The 16,461-nt window shown below is 40.8% G+C and overlaps 1 protein-coding gene across 7 annotated transcripts in view; it reads right to left on the bottom strand.

Moving 5' to 3' along the window:
- Window positions 1-15,126: 15,126 nt before the first annotated feature.
- The window catches only part of LOC132652304 (uncharacterized), a 54,528-nt gene continuing 53,193 nt past the window's right edge, over window positions 15,127-16,461 (bottom strand). For all 7 annotated transcript variants that reach the window (XR_009589796.1, XR_009589797.1, XM_060377253.1 and 4 more), the window contains one exon: window positions 15,127-15,444. Coding sequence is in view for 5 of the 7 variants with exons in the window: in XM_060377253.1 (XP_060233236.1) it covers window positions 15,398-15,444 (47 nt within the window). In the remaining 2 variants the exon portion in view is untranslated. The remainder of the gene's footprint in view (window positions 15,445-16,461) is intronic.

Raw genomic sequence — 16,461 nt, forward strand, 5'->3', positions numbered from 1 at the left:
CTAGAGAAAAAAAAATTTCTTTGGTTGACTTAGACCTTGTGGCCATTCCCAGGGCCATGCAAACAGGAACTATAGATAGCAAGCCCAGTGACAACATAGTGGAAGGAACATTAGGAAGGAACTTCTCCAAGCCATCACTACCTACTGTCTTAGTAGAGGTTTCTATGGGACGCAATGTGGCATGTGCTATGCTTGTCCACTGATCACAAAATGTGCTTTCTTCGGTTTGGTTACTCTTGGTTCTAAAAATAAGTAAATAAAAATATAAAAATAAATCTAAAAATTGGAAATACTAGAAATAAACTGAATCTTATTCTGAGTAACATAAAATGTTGCCCTTTTCCATTTTTTTCACAACCAGAGAGTGGATGTTCCCCAGTCTATCACCCAAGCTGTAAAATTTTTCTGTCATCTACCACCTAGTACCTGTCTACGTTATCGGAGGGATATTGTAAGGTCACAGCACTCTGTTTAGATCAACCCAAAATGCAAAGATACCTGTGCTGTCAATGGAGCGCAAACCCGAAGACCAATCCCTTTGTAGGTCCTTCTCATGGAAAGGGAATGGTGCTGGGAAAAGTAGGTGTTGAAGCCAAACAGCCAAATTATGCTCTCGGAAAGTGTGTCTCATCAAGAACAGCAAGATGATCGTGGTGTTTGTGCCCAGTGATGGTTGATTGAACTTCAGTAAAGAAAACAGTGCAGTCTGGTTGCTGAATTTGGTTAAAGAGGTCATGCTATAGGTGATTCTCCTGGAGTCAGCTTTAAGGTTGTTAAAGAAGCCAACGAGTCCCTTTAAGCCCCGTATGGGGGAGGGGAGGAAGGGGAGGGGAGGAAGGGGAGGGGAGGAGACCACACTCATAAGACACCATGGAAACACTGTAATAAATTTTCATATTCTAAAAACTTTAGTAGTCTTTTCATATAAGTTACATATACTTTTAGAGGCCAAGAATGTGATTCTCTATTCCATTTGCCTCATAAACTTGTAGATATTGATGCTTACAAGATGAGAACAGCAGGTAGAGCAGAAAGATTAGGAAAACCACAGAGTGAAATATCGCTCAATGACATTCTTTGTTAGACTACATGAAATTATTTCTTCTTTTATATGTTTAAAAGCATTCTTCAACTGCATGTTTATCCCTTTGTAGGTCTCTTCTGTCTCCACGTACTTATCAATTTATCACTTAAAGTAACATCTCAACTGTGAAAAACAAAACACCCAGGCAATAGGGGTTTAAGCAAGATAATGTTTTATTTCTCCCACGATTTAAGTGCAGTGGTCAGCTGCCCACTGAGCAAGCTTCACTGAGGTTTGGATGACCTCATCTCCTTCCTTTCATCTCCACCTGAATTCCAGGATATCACCCTCTGCCAGGATCACATGTTGGCTTCTAAAATCCAGGCTTCACACCTCAATCCCATACATACAGTAGAAACAGAGGTCCAGTCAATTCTTAAAAGAAAAAAAAAAAGAAAGAAAGAAAGAAGGAAGAAATAAACAAACAAACAAACAAATCCTAGGCATTACTTTTTATTTCTACTAACCTTTCTTTGACCATCATGTACCTACAAAGCCACCCCTAACATAGAAGAAGAGCATAGAAAATGGCGCTTCAGCAGTTCCTTAGGCCTCCTCTACAAAAGCAGGGTTCTGTGACAGGAGAAGCTCATTGGCAAGGAAATTAACAGTCTCCCTACCACAATCAGTCAGGAGAAAAAAATCTTAGCATGTCCTGGCAGAACAAGCCAAGCATGACTTATGCCCAAATTAATTATCTAGCCACTTTCATCAGCAAAGATCTGCAGGTGTCTGTCATCCCACAGGCTCTGCTGACTAGCTCAGAGTGAGGCTTGACTGAAAGCTGACACTCGGAAGCTGTGGAGTCACCCTTCACAGCGAGACATCGTCTGTCTGCATCAGAAGCTCGTGTGTGATTATGTGTCAGCATCAGGTACAGGACCACACACCCCTACTCTGGCTACAATGCACTCTAAGCCTAAAATAGAATCATTATGGCCCCCTCCTGGCAGTCTCTTGCCCCTGTAGGAAACCTTCTGGCCTCCTGGCCAATCTCCAGAGAGATTCCTGTCCATCTGTGTGGGAGGAGACACATTCAGGGCTTGATGCCTACATTCTCACCTGCTGCTCAGACAGCAGAGGGCTGTGTCTATTTGGGTCAGTCCTTCTGAGGGATTATTCCGTTACCTTAGGTAAGCACACACGAATGTCTCTCATGAATCAACTGTGAGCATCACATGTTTAAAAGGTGCCTACCGAATAAACAGAATGGAATGTGCTGAGAAGAGATAATGGAATCCTTGACAGAGTTAAACTTAAGTTCTTCTTGGCATGAGTGGTGACATCATTGGAACTCATGGATTTGAGATCTCTACTTTTCCTTCTCTGTTGAATACTGGTATTGCTATCCTCTCTACTTTTCTTGCAAACTTATTATGAAACCCAGTTGCAATGACATATTACCTGAAAAAATGCTATCTTTGCCCAAAAGGAAATGACTACCATTGCCATAATGAAAACAGGAGTCAGCTGGCCGTGATGGCACATGTATTTAATCACAGCACTCCCGGAGACAGAAGCAGATGGATCTCTGAGTTCGAGGCCACTGTGGTCTACAGAATCAGTTCCAAGACATCCAGAGCTACACAGAGAAACCCTATCTCAAAAAAAAAAAAAAAGAAAGAAAAGAAAAGAAAAAGAAAAGTAGCCAGAGCCAAATCAGGAGGCTACAAGGGATGAGACAAAAGGATCCTAGAAATTATATTTTTCCCAGAAATTATATAGTCTACATAACTTGTTTTGTGAAGCAAATCATGAGGAAAAATTCAGAACTCTTCAGGTTTTATCAAAAGAAGGAGCTTTATTTTATGTACGGTGGGGATGGGCTTGCTTCTTCTTGCTAACCATTTAAGACAATCCCTTTGATCTAGAGTTAGATCCATTGCTACACTTCTAGGATCTGACATAACAAATTGCTTCCCATATGGGAAACAAAAGTCAGTGAGGCTCTTAGACCGACACAAGGATTTGCTCTGATCTAACTTCAGACAGTGATTCTGTGGAGGGCTGGGAAACAACACCACCCCCAATTATACAGCAGAAATAAGAAAATCCAATAAGCAGATTCGCTGATCATTTGTGAACTTATGTGACCCACAGCTGGAGCAAAGGCCCTCTTAGCTGTGAGTAATTTTTCCTGATGAGATTAAAAAATTTTTATTCCTTTCCCAAATCTGGAATAAAAGACACGTGCACCCCCACACAGCAAGAGGAATCCATTCCAGATGGGCAGGAGGCCTTGTATGGTGGTGCCTGATTTGGTTATCAGAAGGGAAGTGATGGCAAGTGGTCACAATGGTATTTTGTTCTTCCTAGACTTGGTACTGTCAAACCGCAATAAAATTCACCTAGTTTTCATCCTATGATTTTTCACTGACTAAAGGAAGAAAGTAATATGAGAGCTAGCTGGATGTGCACCAGGTCACAGATCAAGAATGTGTGCTTTCTGAAACGCAGGTACAGAAAGACTTCTGGATCAAAGAGTGGCTCCACGCCTGAGTCCCGGATGTGCACGTGTGAGACACTAGGTCCAACTCTCCATCGCTCAGACATGTGCTCACTGTCCCCAGCACTATTCTAGGCTGCACAGAGTGAGGAACGGTAGGAGAAACTGCCTCAAGTCCTGAGAACCTCAAATGACTTATGAGCAACGTGGTTAATGAGAATGAAACTGCCCACATACTTCCACAGTATCATACAGCCAGCACCACTGTATGTAAAACACGGGGCCCCTGGGATCTGTCTGTGTGACTGATGACTCCCCACAGGCCCCCTTCCCTACATCAAAAGCATGGCATGTCTGTCATTAAAACACAGAGCCCACAGCATATTCAATAATTATTAAGTCAAGGACTAGAGCTAACAACAGTAGAGCCAGCTAAAAAAAATGTAAGAGCTGGGAGGTTTAAAATGCTGTCAAATGTAAACCTGACGGGTTTCTGGAAATTTATCAAGAGTCAGTATTTCTTCACTCTGCTAGTAAAGCATTCCTGCATATTTCTAAGGAACAATTTGGATTCCCTGCCCTTGTTAGTGTTACCTACTGAAGAGCAATGATAGCCGAGCTGAGTATGACCTCCATTCTGCCAACGTGTTGCTTTAAAAGTTAGAATTTCAGCACAGCACATGAAGGGGTGAAGAGATGTTAGCAGATGACTGCAGAGGGGAAGAGGTGTCTTCCCTGCTGTTTTGGTGACAGTGTCTCTCTAAGGGAGAGGTGGTGTACTAGTGCTAGGAAGATAGGTTCAGTCTCAGATGAGGGCGGGAGCACTAAAGAAACGTTCATAGCGTACAGTTAAGAGAGAGAATGAGCAGCTTCGATTTTAAACATTATCAAAGGAAGGTACACAGGTGAGCACCAATTCTCCAGCATTTCCACCCACAGTCTGCTTTTGGGGAACATTAATAAATATCATCCTGGTTGAGCAGTGGTGGCACCCACCTTTAATCTCAGCATTTGGGAGCAGAGGAAAGCACATCTCTGTGAGTTAGAGGCCAGGCTGGTCTATAGAGGGAGTTCCAGGACAGACAAGGCTACATAGAGGAGTCCTTTCTTGAAAAACAAACAAAACACAGACAGATGATAAAAGATAGATAGGTAGATGGATAGATGACACATACACACATACAGATAGATGGATAGACAGACAGACAGATGTGGAGAGCTCCTTGTTTGTCAAACTGCTTTGTCATTGAATATTCAGCAAAAAACATGTTTTCACCCTGGCTTTCACCTTGAGACAGAGATAAGAGGATGTTCTGCCAAGTTCTTTAAAACTTGTTTGTGTGACCTTGGACAATATCTTCTACAGTGAAGTAGTTTAAGAAAACAAGTTTGGCAGTTCCATGAACTTCTTTCTTTTATTGATGTGACTTGGTTTTGCTTTGCCTATGAAAAGGAATTTTGGAATAAATTTGCAGTCTTACTGATAGCCCTCTCGAGCTGATCCTGTGCATAGTGTGACTTGTTTTAATTATTTCAGTTCTCACTCCCCACTCAGGAACTTATCGATGATAAATAAATAAATGGATGGATAGAGAGATAGAGAGACAGACAGACAGAGAGATAGAGAAAGAGAGATGTTATCCTAAGCAGAGTAGTTTCATGATATAACAAATTTAGAAGATATTGATTATTCTTTCTCTCTCTTTCCCCCTCCTTCCCCCTACCCCTCCTTCTCCAAAATATGGTTACACTGTAAAGAAACTGTCTTTCAGCATTGGAGTTGAACACACCCCCTGGAAACCTCATCTTGACTAATCTAAGTTTTCTTCCATCAAAACATCCTGGGAACACAAAATTCAAAAATAATGGGTAAGATCTGAGGAAAGGTTACTACTCCTAAACAGCACAGGTGGAAAAATGAAGCCTAGAGATGGGGATGTTTGGGACACCACCCAGAAACCAAGCAGAAGGAACAGACGACAGTTGTCATTGAAGTCTGAAATTGAAGCACGGAAGATGGATGAATGTGAATCTGCTCTAGTTTCTCTACATCTTTTTTCTTTGCTAGTTCTCAGGGATGACATTAGGGAATGCAATCAACAAAACCCCAGATTGAGAAACCCCAAGAAACAAATAATCTCTGGCCTTCAACAAATAAATTTCATGAGAAAGATAATGAAAGAAAGGAAGCATTTATAGTTCAAAAGATGCCAGAAATGTACTTTAACCTGCCAGTGTTCTGGTTTTATTAGGATCATGATGTGAACACACTAGCTACATCAAAGTATTTATGAGACCATCAAGTTTTAAGCACTCCCTGAATGTTAGATGATAGCAATTGCTGTTAATCATTGTAGGTGTGACAATGGTATTGCAGCTGTAATTTAGTAAGCCATTAGATTTAAGAAAAAATTATGCTACCTTTATGTACAAATTATATTTAGTCCAAGACTTGCCAAATAACAAGCCTTAAAAGAGGATATCAATGAAAAATGGACTATAACTTGATTAAGTGAAAAAAATCAGGCTTTTTATTTTTTCTGTTTTTGTATTTTTTAATGTTTTCTTAAGTTTTTAAAAAGTAGTTGGGAGAGATGTAAAAGGGGCGATGACATTGCCACAAACTTAGTGAGTACAAGGTTTAAAGAGCTACAGAAAGAAAGAACTTTAAGTAAGAAACTTCCATGGACATAACAGAGGAAGGTGCACACACACACTCACACATACAGACATGCATAAGCACATACACACACAGGCATACACAGATGTACGCACATGTATATCTACATATGTACATACATATGTGGGAATAGTAAAAGAAAATAAAAGTTTCAGAGGACTTTTGAAAACTGTAGAGGCCTCAGAACATGACGCCTGCTGACAGAATGCTGCTGCGCACGGCTGTGCCCCATCCTTGTAGGAAAGAAACCAGAAGGTGGTAGTTGGACTTTCCCAGGGTGACCAATATTATTCCTCAAATCTGGGTGCTGAAGTTTTAGTCGTCCCACAGTCCTCTGCCATATGACCGTGTTGGAACAGATCTCAACCCAACAGAGCTAACGTCCTCACAAACAGAGAAAGGGGCATCACAGCTATCCCCTCCCTGAGCCCCAGCACACACCGAAGAAATGTCACCCAAGGCATAGGAAGTTCCTCCAGTCAGGGAAAGATCCTTTAGAATTGAACTCAGGCTTCTACTTTAAAGAACGGTGAGAAAATGAATCCCTGTGGTTTAAGTCACCCAGTCACAGTGTGGAGTTTTGGCAAAAAATGCAGATAAGATAGTCAGAGTTCCTTTGGACTTTGGGGTTGTTGTTGTGGGGAATTTTTTTGTTTGTTTGTTTATTGTTTGTTTTGTTGTTGTTGTTGTCTATATTTTGGCCACCTATGAATGTTGGGATTAGACATTTAGAAGCAAATGTCACCACTGATACTGTTCTGTATTTCTTTACATGATGGTCAGTCAAAGGCAGCATGGAGGGGCCATGATGGGGGTTCCAGAAGACAAAGTTTATTATAGTCTTAGGACCTAGAGAGACAGTGACTGTGTGACAAGAGAGGACCACACAGCTGAAGCACCAAGAAAGTGGATTCAATTCAGTTGGTGGGCAGCCCAGACAGGGCCAGGACTTTAGGTCAGCAGAGCTCTTGTCTGGGACTGGTGTCAAGTACACAAGACAAACCTGGAGGAAATTCCACTGGTGTACTGACTATGACTGGGACATGAAAATGAGGGACAGAGACAGGCCTGACAACAGAGCCACTTATCACCCTTGCTTGCCTGTCACCAGGCACCTCAGCAGGCTTCAGGCCCTGATATGTTTCCAGGGCCCAGTGGCCCAGTAGCTGCCTCTTTTAATTGTGTCTTTGTGTCTTGCTTTCTCTGGACTTCCCCTTCTGTTTCTTTAAAGGAGACCAGAAGTACTGAGTCTCGGCTTCAGTGGTAATCAGAAAGCTCAGATGGACAACTGCAGCCTAATCTTTCTCCCTTGTTACCTTCAAAGGCCTACGGCCCCACTTGGTGCAGCTGCTGGGGGAAATGTGTGGCATCTTCATGAGGACCACTTCAGGATCTCCTCATTTTCCTGACTAAACTGCTACTCTCATTTTTCCCTCATTCATATTGTGTCAGGGGTCCCCAGGCACCCCTAATTTGACATGATTTAAAGGCTTACTAGAATTCACAGAACATGCATAGTCATGACTACAGTTTCTTACAGCAAAAGCATATAAAGCTACGTCAAAAAATAGATACAAAGGATACGGACGTGAGAAAACTGGTCAAAACGTCTATAAAGTCTCAAGAACACACTCCTCTAACACTGATTCCAACCACACTGTGAAGGGCTGGCTACCAGGGAAGCTCTTTAGAAATCTTGTGTCCAATGTTCTTTACTTGGGACTAGACAGCAGGTCACCCTCTGCCTAGCCTGAGCAAAGAAAAAAGAAAAAAAAAGAAAAAAGAAAACCTTTGGCATAAGCCACACAGAGCTTCTGAATTCACATCTTTGAGATGGCACACATCAGCACAGGGAGACCTCGCAAAGAGGCATTTGGAAAGACAGCAAATACTCCATACTCTTGGGAAACATCCATCACTGTTCTGTATCATTCAGGGTCTTCCCCGGCAATGAGAGTGCACCGTCATCCTAGAAACATTTTTCTTACCACAAAGCTATTTACTTTGTTTCCAGGCCACCATATTTTTAAAGCAGTACCTCATCTGGGGACTAAGGGAGGAAGGGGTTCTAAACTGTAACACACCTCAACAATGAGACTGACATAAAATACAACCAAGCATCTGCCATCTTACTTTTGTTTCTATTGTTGTGATAAAGACCATGGCCAAAAGCAACTTCAGGAGGAAAGGGTATATTTGGCTTATATATCCCAGGCCACAGTCCTCTGAGCCCCTAGTCTACTATCAGCTGTTTCCATGCCAGTATCACACTTTTTTTTTGCTATAGCTCTGTATTAACTTGGAGATAAGCATGGTAAAACCTCAAATACATTTTTATTTTTGCTCATGATTGATATTACTAGTAAGTGCTTTCACATTTCTATATGAATTTAAAGACTTTTTCCATTTCTGTGAATGGCATTAAAATTTAAGGTTGAATTTTGTAGAGTTTCGGTATTTCACAATATTAAAGCTTCTAATCCATGAGTATTGAGATTACTCCATCCCCCTAGTAGCCTTTTTAATTTTCTTCTTCAGTTTTTATTGTAGAGGACTCTCTTCTTAGTGAGGTTTATTTCAAGGTTGTGTTGTGGGTTTATTTATTTATTTTGTTTTACTGTGTTTTTTGAGGAAAAAGGGAATATGATCTATTTTCGAATATTTTTGTTATTAATATATATTAAAGCTACTGGATTTTGTGGGTTAATATTTTATACTGTCACTTTGCTGAAAGTGTATCTTAGATTTATCTAAGCATTCTTTCGTAGAGTCTTGAAGCTATTTTATATCATATCTTCTGAAAATAAGTGCACTGTAGTTCTTGCTTTGCTGTTGTATCCATTTTATTTCCTTTTCTTGTCATATCGCTCTAGCTAAGACTTTAAGTATTGCATTGGAAAGGAGCAAAGAGAGCAGGCATTTATCCTGCTCTTGATCTCAAGAGAAACAACTTGAGCATTTCCCCATTTACCTTAAGGTCAGAACAGCTTCATGGTGTTGTTCATTAATACCAATTTTCTGCCCTGATCTTAATTATTTTTAGATACTGATTTGGTGTTTGGCTTGTTCTTGCTGCTTTAAGGTTCTAACTGGGCATGTGTTTCCTCAGGTGTTTGTCTCTGAGTTTTTAATGTAAGTACTTAGAGCTATAAGCCTTCCTCCTTGTTCGGGCTGCTTTCAGTGCATCATACACATTTTTATATGTTGTGTTTTCATTCTCATTCACTCCCAGCATCTTTTTATTTCTTTCTTGATTGCTTCAGTTGCTCATTTGTCATCCAATATTGCCACTGAGTGTGTGGATTTTCTATGGCTCCTCTTGCTGTCAATTTCTAGCTTTGTTCCATCATAATGAAACAATATTAGAAATTATTCAATGCTCTTATTCTTTTTGTATAGGAAATTTGTTTTGTGTCTTGTTTATGATCTACTTCAGAGAAACTTCTATGGGCTGCTGAAAAGAATGGTATTTTGTAGCATATGGATGGAATGTTCCATATATGCCACTGAGGTTCATTTGATCTATGACACCATTTAAATTTGTTGTGTATTTTTTTTTTTTTAGAACTGACATATCTATTGGAGTAGTAAATCACACACTATAATTGTGTTGGGGTTAAACCATATAGTATTTGTTTTATTAAGTTGGATCCTTCCATATTTAGAGTGTACATGTTTAGAATGTTAATGTACTTTCATGGATTATTGTCTTAATTGTATAAAGTAATTATTTTTATCGATTCGGATTAATTTTGGTTTGAAGTCTATTTTATGAGTTATTATACTAGTACCCACTTGTTTCTTCTGTTTGTTTGCTTCAAATAACTTTTACTATTCTTTCGCTCTAACATCGTGTTAGTCTTTGGTGATAAAGCATTTCTTTGCAGGCAACAGCCAGGTGGGGTTTGTTTTGTTTTCTTTGGTTTTAATGTAACATAATATTCTATGTCATTTGACTGAGATCATTTGTATTTGGAATTATTATTGATGATTGTATATTAATCCCCGATTTTTTTATTGATTTTGAAGTACTTAATGTTTTATTATATAGAATATCCCGTATCTTTCTCATAGCTTTTCATATGTGTAATTATAATAATACAAAGGAAGTTTCTTTTCCGGTTGTCTTTGTGCCTCTTGTATCAGAATGGGCATCTGCTTTCTTAAATTTGAGAACATTTATGGTAGAATTCATTGAAAGTGTTTTATATGCCTTTGGCATGAAATTTTTCTATGCTCATGATTCACTAATTTGGTCTTTCCATTGTGCATCTTAGAATTTTAGTGTTCTGTTTGTACTTTCTTATTAATTTATCTTTGTCACTATCTGAAAGCTTAAAATCTTCTACTTTGTCTATAAGCCCTGAATGTCTTCTCACTCTAATTTGTTCTATTGGTGAAGCTTTGCGTTCAGCCTTTTGTTTGACTCATTCTTTCATGTTTTCAATTTTTTCTTCACATATATCTATTTCTTTTTTGAATCCTACTTTCATACACTGTTTCCATTTCTTTATTTATTTAACTGCTTGTTTATACTCTTTTGGAATACATTGAGAAGTTCATTTCTGTACTCTTTGCTTTCTTTCATTATATTTAAACTCATACTTTGAATTCTCTACCTGGGACTTTATCTAATTCATACTCATTTGAAGCTGTTATCCTGAGATTAGTGATTTTTAGAGGAGTCATGTTGCTTTGAGTGTGTGGGTATTTTGTTTTTATGTTTATAGTGTTTTTATATTGGCATTTACGTATCTGGGATTAATTTGTTGGTTGGATTTTTTAAAGCTATTCTTTCAGTGGAAGTATTCATTATGTTCAAGAAGGATGAAGTTACAGTCGGGTTGAAGTTTCGTTTTTCTCTGCTAGAGTGGACTTGTGTGCACCGGGCTCAATGCCCAGTATTCCCCTGAGAGCAAAAGACTCTCTTGCTAATTCCAGTCTCAACTCTCTGCATTCCTCCTTGGGATTCTAGATGTCTGTCACACTTGTGAGTAATCTTTTATGTGGTTGAGTTATAGATGTTGTCACTGTCAGTAGCAATCTTTCATGTGTTGGGTCATAGATGCTGATCACACAAGCAGTTTTTAGGAGTTCAGTGAAGAATTTTGGTCTTACTCCTGGGTGGACCTTCCTGACCTTAGTCCTGCCTCTTGAATTGCTTTCTATTTCCATTGGACTCTTCACCCTGACTAGATGGCCACCTCCCTAAATACCATTCAGTTCAGAATCAACATTTTATTCCATGACACTGGCTCTGAATTTGCTAAGAATGTTATTCATGAAGGGTCTGTGAGGCCCACAATATCACCTCAGCAAGGATCTTTTTAAACTATTTTGGCTGTGGAATAGTCACTGGGAAAAGCTTTTTTCTTTTTTAAATGGCATCTTTCTGCTGGGTTTGAGTGAGTAGAGAGCATGTTCCTGATGGCCTCACTCCTCCCTCTGCTGCTGCCATCTAAAACTGTGTCTCCTTCTTCCTCTTTTATCTTTCTCTGTCTTTTCTTTAAAATGTTTGTTACTGAAGGGAAAATAGAATAGACAGAGGAACTAGATGAAGAGAGGGAACTGGGTAGGAGACAGTGTCAGGAGGGATCCGAGGGTGGGAATCAGAAGTGTGGAGAGTGGGGATGGGGCTGAGAGAGAAAAGAGAAACTAAAGGGGGCATCTCTAAGACAAGCAGGATAGGCTCTTGGGGGAAAATGGAGGTGATTCTAGCTGAGACTCCTGGCAGCGGGGGACATGGAGACTGAAGCAGGCCACCTTCTAGCCAGGCAGGACTCCTAGTGGATAGAGGGGAACACCAACACACTCATAAAACCTTTGACCCAAAATTTATCCTGCTTACAAGAAGCTCAGTGATAAAGTGGGAGCAGGGATTGGGGGAGTATCTAACCAATGACTGGCCCAACCTGAGACCTAACCCATGGTAAGAAACAACACCCCACACTATTAACAATATTATGCTCTGCTTGCAGACAGGAGCCTAGCATAGCTGCCCTCTGAGAGGCTCCACCCAGCAATAGGTCAAAACAGATGCTGAGATGTTTGAACTCTACCAAACTTTGGATGGTGTTCAGGGAGCCTTTTGGAAGTTAGGTGGGGGAGAGGGGATAAGGGAGGACTAAAAGAACCCTGAGTAGACAAGAACTTCACAAAAAGACAAACAGAATGAATCAACTACCTGGATATGTTTGCTTCACTTCTCACTGACAACGTGTCTCTTTCCGAACCCAAAGTGGTTAATAAGAGCATCCCAAACAACAGCAAATAGAACAGAAGTCTCCTTTGTCACCATCTTCTGCTCTCACAGGCTAGTGTGCGTACCAATTTGAGGACAGAAGGAAATGAGAATTAACAAGCGTCATTGCTTGCCAATAGTTTGGCTTTCTCTTACTGATTGCTTCAGGGCTGACAGCTCACCTGTATTTCAAAACAGAGACCTGTAAATTTGACGTTGTGCCCTTTAATTTCACCCTTTCACCCACAGCATTTGAATTGCCCTACAATTAATATACTCCTGGTCGAACTCACAAGAGAAAGTGGGATGAGGAGGAGAGAGATTAGTGTGATCAGACCTCACAACCCAGTCTCCCCTCCTTATTCATGCCTGTGTGAGAATCCCAAATCCTGACTCATTCTGCCTAATAACAAGTCTCCAAATACGTTCAGCACCTCCTCAAAACATACACATGTGCATGCTTGCATGCATGCCAACGCATGCTGCGCTAATTTGACTCTCTGTTGTGATAAACATGACTAAGAGCAACTTGGGAAGGAAAGGGTTTACAGGTTACAATCTGTCACTAAAGCAAAACGGAAACCCCCAGAGGCAGTAACTGAATCAGGAACCCCATAGAAGCGCTGCCAGTTAGCTTGCTCCTCTGCTGTTTTCAACTACCTGCCTTGTACATCGCAGGCCCATCTCACAGTGGGCCGAGCCCTTCTACAATGATTAACAAACTGAAATGCCTCACAGAAAAGCCACGTGCCAGTCTGATTGAGGAAGTTCTTCAACTGAGGTTTTCTTTTTCCGGGTGTGTTAAATTGACACTGCTAACTATGATTTGTCAACTTGATACAAGCTAGAGACACTGGAGAGGAGAGAAACTCAGTTGAGAAAATATTTCTACAAAATAGGGCTGTGGGCAAGTCTATAGGGCATTTTTTTTAAATTAGTGATTGATATGGGAGGGCCCAGTCCTGCATGAATGGGGCCATCCCTGGACAAATGTGGCCCTGGGTTCTATGAAAAAGCAGGCTGAGCAAGCCCTGTGGAGCAAGCCAACAAGCAGCATTCCTCCATGGTTCTGCATCAGCTCCTGCCTCCAGGTTCCTGATGTGCTTTGCCCATGGTGTTTCATCACAGATATAGTTTGTCTGACTAAGCCAAAACCAAAACCAACCAGACACATGTATACACTCACAACTGATATATCATCTCACTGATGTCACATAGCATCATGTTCTTGCTTACATGAAAAAACTCAGATCCATTCCTCAATTTCCCTGCATGCCCACATGCACCTGGTAAATCCATGTCTAATTGGGAGGTATAGACAGGCAACACAACAAAGGGACGAAGATGGAAAAAAAAAATTAAAAATAAATAAATAAAATAAAATTCAAAAAAAGTTGGGAGATGGAAAAAAAGAAGACTGAAAATGAATTAACGGATTTTCCTTTGTCCTTGAAATGTCCAGCATGACCTTGGTCTATTTTTAAAGTCTATGTAGAGGAAGAGTTGATAGCCTACCTGTCCTGTCTTTCTTGGTGTTCTCCCACTGAAGAGAAGTTTAGATGTTACTTAGAAACTCTCTCCAAATGAAACTGAGCTGTAGGTGACTAGTGGCCTTCTTGACAGCACCTGCCACCTGCCACCCTCTTTCCAAGAAGGGCCCTTTGTTAGAGCAGAGCCAGCTGACACAGTTAACCTGGACTCTGGCCATCTGAGACAGGTTTTCTGCTTAGACTATGACACATAGGGGACAGAGCTTTGTGATGTCTTGGCTGTGCTTGTCTTACTCCATTCCATCCTGGGCACTTCTGAGCTCTTTGCACAGTAATTTTAAAATCCTCATAGGGTTTTTTTTCTCCTTTCATCTCCCCTAACAAAGTGCTGTCCTCATGTCACCTTTGAATTACAGAGAATTAAAAGGCCAACCCTCTGTCCTCATGCTTTCTTCATGTTACTGACCACTAGTTTGGCTACAAACCTTACATATTAGTTCAGCAAACACACAGCCAGTTTCTGATGCAGAGGTATCACCTCATGGCCGCTTTATACTTGAGGACACAATGGCTCACCCAACCTGAAGCCAAAGTTCTCCTAATTTCTATTATGCCAGGCAATTTCCCACTTGAGTCTCGGCATGCAGCATGCTCTGCACTTGAAGTAGCATGTACGTGTGATTAGATAGAAAACATAGAGGAGTAAAGTGACATGACCAGAGGAGTTACCCCTCTTTGAAACATACTGCAAACTGAAACAAAATGTTTATGCTTGCTTAGAAGCTAAAGGGACATTTGTCCCATCCAAAACCCTTCTCCTGAAGGGAATGGTGTACACCCAGAACTCTGGCAGTTTGTGACTACGTAAGTGAATGCAAGAACTGCTGGGTGTGGTGGCACAGACTTTTCACCACAGCGCCAGGGTAGCAGAAACAGCCCGATCACTGCAAGTTCGGGGCCAGCTTGCTCTACACATTGAGCTCCAGGCCAACAAAGAATAGGAGACATAGCGATACCCTGTCTGAGAGACAGACAGACAGACAGAGAGAGGGAGGGAGGAAGGGAGAGAAGGCAGCAAGAGCCCAGGCTCCTGTGCTAGAATTTCATTACATTACACGCACTTCAAATGTGGCCATGGGCTTGTCTCTAAATTGATTCCAGATTGCTCATTAACAATATCGACACTTTAAATTTATTTTGTTTGGTTTTCCTTTGCTCTTCACACTTCATTTTAAAGAGATTCTTCTGTTTGAAAGGCTTCTTTCCATGACTGCTGAATATCATTTTTCTAATTGTCAGTCTCATTTCACAGATGAGGCCACAATCTGCCTCTAAATTGAGGTCCAATGTTCTTTCGACTGATCCATCCTATTTCTGTTCTTCATACACAAGGGAGAAAACTTCATCATGAGGTAATATTTAGGGTTGAAATGTGTCTCTCCTCATAAAAACAGCCTCAGTCTCCGGAGATGGGCATCAGCGAATGTATTTGAAAGGGGTTCTCTGAAGATGCAATTAGAAATAAATCAAAAGGAAGTCACACTGGATTGTGGTGAGCTTTTAATCCAATATTACTGGTGTCCATTTAGAAAGGTAGAGAGGGAGAAAGTGAGAGAGAGAGAGAGAGAAGAGGAGAGAGGAGGGACAAGAGGATAAAATTGCATGTAATGGCACAGCGATTAAGGAGAGGCATTGACAAGGCTTGAACACCAAGGGTGACCAGTACCCTTCAGCAGGCAGGGACAAGGAGTAGAATTGATTCTTCCCTGGAACCTTTATAGGGAGATGGCAGCCCTACTGACTTCAATGTTCTTTTTCAGCCTGCAGAACCAAGCCTATTTCTTTTCTTGCTGAAGGTCGTATAGTTTGTGGTTCTTTGCTATGGCCATATTTGAAAGCTCAGCCAGGTCATATGTGAATACAGACATTATAAATCTGGCTGCTCCAAGGATAGGAGCTGTGATAGTTTTCAGGTTTATGCAGGATCAAGCATATAATTAGTAGCTTAACTTTATGTAAATAAAATTTCTTACTTGATTTTTTTTTGCATGTTTATTCGTGAGTGGGACAAGCCTGGGCTTTTGGGTGTCCATGTGTGTGGAAATCAAAAGTTGGCACTGAGTATTTTTCTCAATTATCCTCCATTTTATTTACTGATGAGGGACCTCCCTAAGTCTGGAACCTTTGTATTCAGCTAGTCTCCCTGGCCATTTGCCCAAGCTTTGCCCTGTGTCTGCCTCCCAAGCTTTAGAACTGTAGTAGGTCATCAAGCCAACCTGTTATTTATTCATTCATTCATTCACTTAGTGGTTCTGGAAATTGAATCTAGGACCTTGCGAGCGAGTGCTAAGAAAGCATTCTTCCACTTGAGCCATACCCCAGCTCCAACCACCTGCTTTTCCTAATGTAAGTGCTGCAAATCCAAACTTTGTTTCTCCTGCTTGTGCGGCAAGCAGTTTCTCCTCTGAGCCACTCTCCCTAATTCCCCATCTTGCCAGCCTCACATTATATATGGCTAAG

This window comes from Meriones unguiculatus, chromosome 2, assembly GCF_030254825.1.
Source record: "Meriones unguiculatus strain TT.TT164.6M chromosome 2, Bangor_MerUng_6.1, whole genome shotgun sequence".
Taxonomy (NCBI): Eukaryota; Metazoa; Chordata; class Mammalia; order Rodentia; family Muridae; genus Meriones; species Meriones unguiculatus.